Source organism: Myotis brandtii, unplaced genomic scaffold (genome assembly GCF_000412655.1).
Source record: "Myotis brandtii unplaced genomic scaffold, ASM41265v1 scaffold744, whole genome shotgun sequence".
Taxonomy (NCBI): domain Eukaryota; kingdom Metazoa; phylum Chordata; class Mammalia; order Chiroptera; family Vespertilionidae; genus Myotis; species Myotis brandtii.
Window position 1 is genome coordinate 1527911 of NW_005370965.1, and position 5519 is coordinate 1533429.

The window sequence follows — 5519 nt, forward strand, 5'->3', positions numbered from 1 at the left end:
TCATTTGGAGGCCCGCGGCCTATGGGATCTTAACTATGAGGTGGACCCCGGAAGGAGGCCCCGCCGCGTGCTCTCTGTGCCTGGCTGCGCGCACATGGTGGAGATGGCCCCACGTGGCCCTGGGGCGGGGTTTCCCCGGGAAAGGAAAATTGTAAGACCAATGGTCTTATACTTAAAAACGTGATTTTTCTTTAATGTTGTCCTAATTTAATTTAAGAGGAGTGGTGGGATAAGGTGCCAGAATTTACTGAAGGCTTTTTTTCTCAAACTATTAGGGTGACATTGGTCAACATGAACATACAGGTTTTAGGTGTGGGTTTCTATGTTACAAGATCTGTGTATTGCACCACGTGTTCACTATACAGTCAAATCTCTTGTCACCATATGTTAGGACACCTCTACTGCCATCATCAAAGGGTTTTTTTAAGGTAGTTTTCCCCAGGTGAGGTTTTGAGTTGTTGGCATTAAAATGGTTCCATTGTAGGCTAGTGAGTATTAAGAAATTGTGCCTGATATAAGAGTAGATTTTGGAAGTATAAATTTTAAAATGGGTGTGCTTAAGGCAATAGGAAGAGGGAGATGATTTCTTTGAAATTGTCTTTTTACCTAGGGTTGGTTTATGTTATTTGTAATTAACAGAATGAAAAGTGGGTTCTGAGAAAGGGAGATGACCATTGTACTATATGAAGAACGTGAGCAAAATGTGAGTGGCCTGAAATGTGGGAGGTGTGATGTGCTAATGACCATGTCTGTTGTAGGCTGGTAAAAATCAAGGTGACCCCAAGAAAATGGCTCCTCCTCCAAAGGAGGTAGAAGAAGATAGTGAAGATGAGGAAAAAATGTCAGAAGAAGATGAAAGCAGTGGAGAAGAGGTAATTATGTACCATTTAATGCAGAGTCATGTACAGTCATGTTGTATGTGTGAAAATACTGGCAAAGGTAAGATTGTATTCCTTCATACATGCCTTATTGAAATGGTTGAGTGTCGAAATTACTATAAGGCTAAGTATTTGGATGAGCTTGAGAGAAAAGATCTAGAGCCTCTTCCTCATGATGATGTATTAAATCATTTTTCCAGTTTCAACATGCTAGCCCCACATACTAGATGAGGAAACGGCCTGGACAGCTAGCTGTCTTGTATGTGGCGGTGCTGAGCATTATATTCAGGTCTGAGATCGGTCTTACCAGATTCCTTTTCTAGCCGCCAAGCAGGTCTCTGTGTTTTTGTATGAGTTTTGTAACACTAGTCACATTTTATAATGTTGTGGAGGGAGGAACGCCAGCTCCCTTTGTGCTGACAATGACACTCTGGTACTCCTGGCTACTGTTGCTTACTGTAAAGACTACAAGTCTTATTTTAACACATAACTTGATAAAACTGATGGTCAAGAAGAAGTAACTTTGAGTGTGACTTGAATGTAAACGTTTTTATCAAGCTAACTGCTCACTCTTCATATTAATTTTGCAAGGACTGTCCAGCCTATTGATACTTATTTTATCTCTGGTCCTAATACTGAGCTTTCAGTGAACTTTATACCACCTCCCCAAATGATTTAGTAACACTTAACAGAGCTTTTAGTTACAGAAATTAATTCATAATCCTTAAAACAACATGTAACATTAGTTATCATTGTCAGAAGAGGAAAAAAAGTTGAGGCTTTAAAAAATCTTTCCTAGGGCCACACAGTAGCAGATGAGATCCAGACAGTCTATTTTTAGACTGCATTTGGGTACTTTTGGGTGAGGTGAAGAGCTTTGCCAAAGCCGAAGCAATTAGAATATGAGGTAAAGAAATTCACAAGTCTGGGTCCAGAGGTATTTGAAGTGTTGAGGGTTCATTATGATTGGATATTTTACCTGAAAATGAGGACTGATTTCATAGGTACAGAGAAGGACATGTAACATGATGCTATAGCTTAACATGCTAGTATATACCTAATACTATGTGGTCTTGAACCAGAGGTAGTGCCAGAATTTAGCACTCATTTATGTGGGAACCAATGCTCACTTTTTGAGTTTAAAAATAGACTCATGTTTATTTTTATTTAATTTACAGATTATCATTCCTCAGAAAAAAGGCAAAAAGGCTACCACAACTCCAGGAAAGAAGGTGATGGTTTCCCCAACAAAAAAGATTGCCGTTGCCACACCAGGCAAGAAAGCAGTTGTCACCCCTGGAAAAAAGGCAGTGGCTGTGCCAACCCCTGGCAAAAAGGCAGCAGTTACACCAGCCAAAGCATTAGCCACACCTGGTAAGAAGGGAGGCACACCAGGCAAAGCATTGGTAGCAACTCCTGGTAAGAAGGGAGCAGCCATCCCAGTTAAGGGAGCAAAGAACGGCAAGAATGCCAAGAAGGAAGATAGTGATGAGGAAGATGATGACGACAGTGAAGAGGAGGATGATGACGATGAGGAGGATGAGGATGAAGATGAGGATGAAATTCAGCCAGCAGTGATGAAAGCTACTGCTGCTGCTCCTGCCTCAGATGATGAGGATGATGATGAAGACGATGAGGATGAGGATGAGGATGATGACGAAGAAGATGGTAAGGCGTTCTGTTGGTAGTCCTTGGGCTCTATTCTTGTTTGCAAGGTACATTAGTGGTGAGATCGTGGAGTGGGTGGGCAACATGCAGACATATTCCTTCCATGACACTATGGGGATTAGATAAAAATCCTCCCAGGGATTCTCCGTGCTGGTTGTATACTAGGGTGTTAGCCATGAATGATTGCCTGCCTCTGAGAAAATGTTTAACAGCACATTCTATGAGTAGTTTTCATAATACAGGGTTTTGCTTCCAAGTAATCTGTTAATTCTTGCTGTAACTACTAAGCACAGTATTGTATTATGTAGTTTTTTTTCCCTTTAGATTTATCTGGAACTAATGTTGATTTGGGGATAAATCTTTTGAGTTTTTGACTAGGTAGCTTCTCTTTCAGACTCTGAAGAAGAACCAATGGAGATTACACCAGCCAAAGGCAAGAAAGCTCCTGTAAAAGCTGTTCCTGTGAAGGCTAAGAGCACAGCTGAGGATGAAGATGAGGAGGACGATGAAGATGATGATGATGATGATGATGAAGAGGACGATGAAGATGATGAAGACGAGGATGATGAGGAAGAGGAGGAGGAGGAGGAGGAGGAAGGTAATTGAGCTAGATTCTAAAGTGATTTGGTATGAGTTTTATTTAAAGAAGATACTGAATATGTGTGGCTACTTATGGATAACACAGATTGTTTGAAATCTTGTCCAGAGCCTGTCAAAGAAGCACCTGGAAAACGAAAGAAGGAAATGGCCAAACAGAAAGCTGCTCCTGAGGCCAAGAAACAGAAAGTGGAAGGTAACTTGTCAGAATGGAGAGGGGGAGGGATTTGCACTTAATAGCACAAGTGATGAACAAAAAAGGGACTTAATACTGAAACCTGATGTTACATTGCAGTATGCTGATGTGCTATGTATAGAAATTTATGTTGGAAATCAAATTCATCTCATACTTTATGAATCAGATTAATTTGAGTTAATTTTTTTGCAGCCACAGAACCGACTACGGCTTTCAATCTCTTTGTTGGAAACCTGAACTTCAGCAAGTCTGCTCCTGAATTAAAAACGGGTATCAGTGATGTTTTTGCTAAAAACGATCTTGCTGTTGTGGATGTCAGAATTGGTGTGTCGAGGTAGGTATGGGGAGTTAAGCCATTGTACTCCTGGGTCTGCTAATGCTTTTTTCCCTCCCTTTTTAGAACATTAGTACTTTACTCTTAAGCATGAATGTGTCTTCAAAGTTGAGACATTAATGAAGTGTTACTTAGATTATTAAATTGTATGACCTCCCCCAATTGGAGTTTCCATAATCTCCCTAAACTTTTGATATAGCACAAAATAATTTTTAATAAGCTATGAGCTTTTATTCTTAAACATATTTAATTTGAAACTATTAGATACAAATAACCAGATAGGATTCTCCTACCTAGATGCTTTAACAAGTTCTTTTGTTAGCTGTTATGAGCAGTGTAGTTAATAAAGACAAACTCATGCCCTAACCGGTTTGGCTCAGTGGATAGAGCGTCGGCCTGCGGACTGAAGGGTCCCAGGTTCGATTCTGGTCAAGGGCATGTATCTTGGTTGCAGGCACATCCCCAGTAGGGGGTGTGCAGGAGGCAACAGATCGATGTTTCTAGCTCTCTGTCCCTCTCCCTTCCTCTCTGTGGAAAGTCAATGAAACATTTTTTTTTAAAAAGACAAACTCAGGTGGATCTGCATTAGGTCTTGGTACTTACACCTCAGTCTGTATCCCGAGTTTTCAGTCTTACTTAATTTTGCTAATAGAGTATGGTGCTTTTTAACTTAATCCGTTTGCCCCATCGCATTAGTGTTGCTGTTTGTCTAGAATAACATGTTAATGAGGGGTCTTCTGTTTTTTTAAAACTAATTTTTATCCTTTGCCTTATCACCTTAAAGGAAGTTTGGCTATGTGGATTTTGAATCTGCTGAGGACCTAGAAAAAGCCTTAGAACTCACTGGTTTAAAAGTCTTTGGCAATGAAATTAAACTAGAAAAACCAAAGGGAAAAGACAGTAAAAAAGGTATGTATTGCTTTAGGTAACTGATACTGAGAGGTAATTCCTTCATTGATATATTTCTAGACTAATTGGCCAGGTTAAATAATTACTCCCCCCCCCACCCCCCAGTGTTGTGAGGATTAAATAAATTAGAATGTTAAATGTTTACAGTAGTGCCTGGCAGTATTTGCTGGTTCTAGAAATTCCTGAGTCAGCAAGCAAGAATGGACTAATAAAAAATAACTGTTTAGCTCTGGCCAGTGTGACTGAGTTGGTGAACATCATCCCATGCACCAAAAGGTTGACTGTTCAAATTCCCAGTCAGGACACATGCCCAGGTTACAGGCTTGATTCCCCCAGTTGGAGGGGGGCGCGGGGTGACGGGATGGCGGGATGCGTGCAGGCCAATTGATGCCTCTTTTCCTAAATTTTAAAAAAACCTTCAAAAGAAATATAGTCTACCCATCATGGTTCAGTCAGTGAGCGGTGACCTATGAACCAGGTGGTCAGGGTTCCATTCCTGGTCAGGGCATATAAATGGCCATGTTGTAGGCTTAAACCCCAATGTGCAGGAGGCAGCTGATCAATGATTTTTATCTAATCTCTAATCTCCCTCCCTCTCTGAAATCAATAAAAATGTATTTAAAAAATTATATAATTGTTTAGATGTACAGGCATACCCTAATATAGGGAGATCTTTCCTCACTGGAACTAGATCAAATCCCTGACTATTTCTGTATCTTTCTTATACTTTGTCATGTTTCTTGTGTGTTCATGACTCTTTTTTTAAGATTTTTAAATTGATTTTTTTAAAAAAATATATTACTGCCAAAACCGGTTTGGCTCAGTGAATAGAGCATCGGCCTGCGGACTGAAGGGTCCCGGGTTCGATTCCCGTCAAGGGCATGTACCTAGGTTGCGGGCACATCCCCAGTAGGAGATGTGCGGGAGGCAGCTGATC

At 40.6% G+C, this 5519-nt stretch overlaps 1 protein-coding gene across 1 annotated transcript in view; it reads left to right on the forward strand.

The window, feature by feature from the left end:
- The window catches only part of LOC102246301 (nucleolin), a 12851-nt gene that overhangs the window by 683 nt on the left and 6649 nt on the right, over positions 1 to 5519 (forward strand). The window contains exons 2-7 of the mRNA XM_005882964.2: positions 759 to 872; positions 2057 to 2546; positions 2941 to 3144; positions 3253 to 3339; positions 3532 to 3673; positions 4458 to 4582. Of these exons, the coding sequence (XP_005883026.1) occupies positions 759 to 872; positions 2057 to 2546; positions 2941 to 3144; positions 3253 to 3339; positions 3532 to 3673; positions 4458 to 4582 (1162 nt within the window). The remainder of the gene's footprint in view (positions 1 to 758; positions 873 to 2056; positions 2547 to 2940; positions 3145 to 3252; positions 3340 to 3531; positions 3674 to 4457; positions 4583 to 5519) is intronic.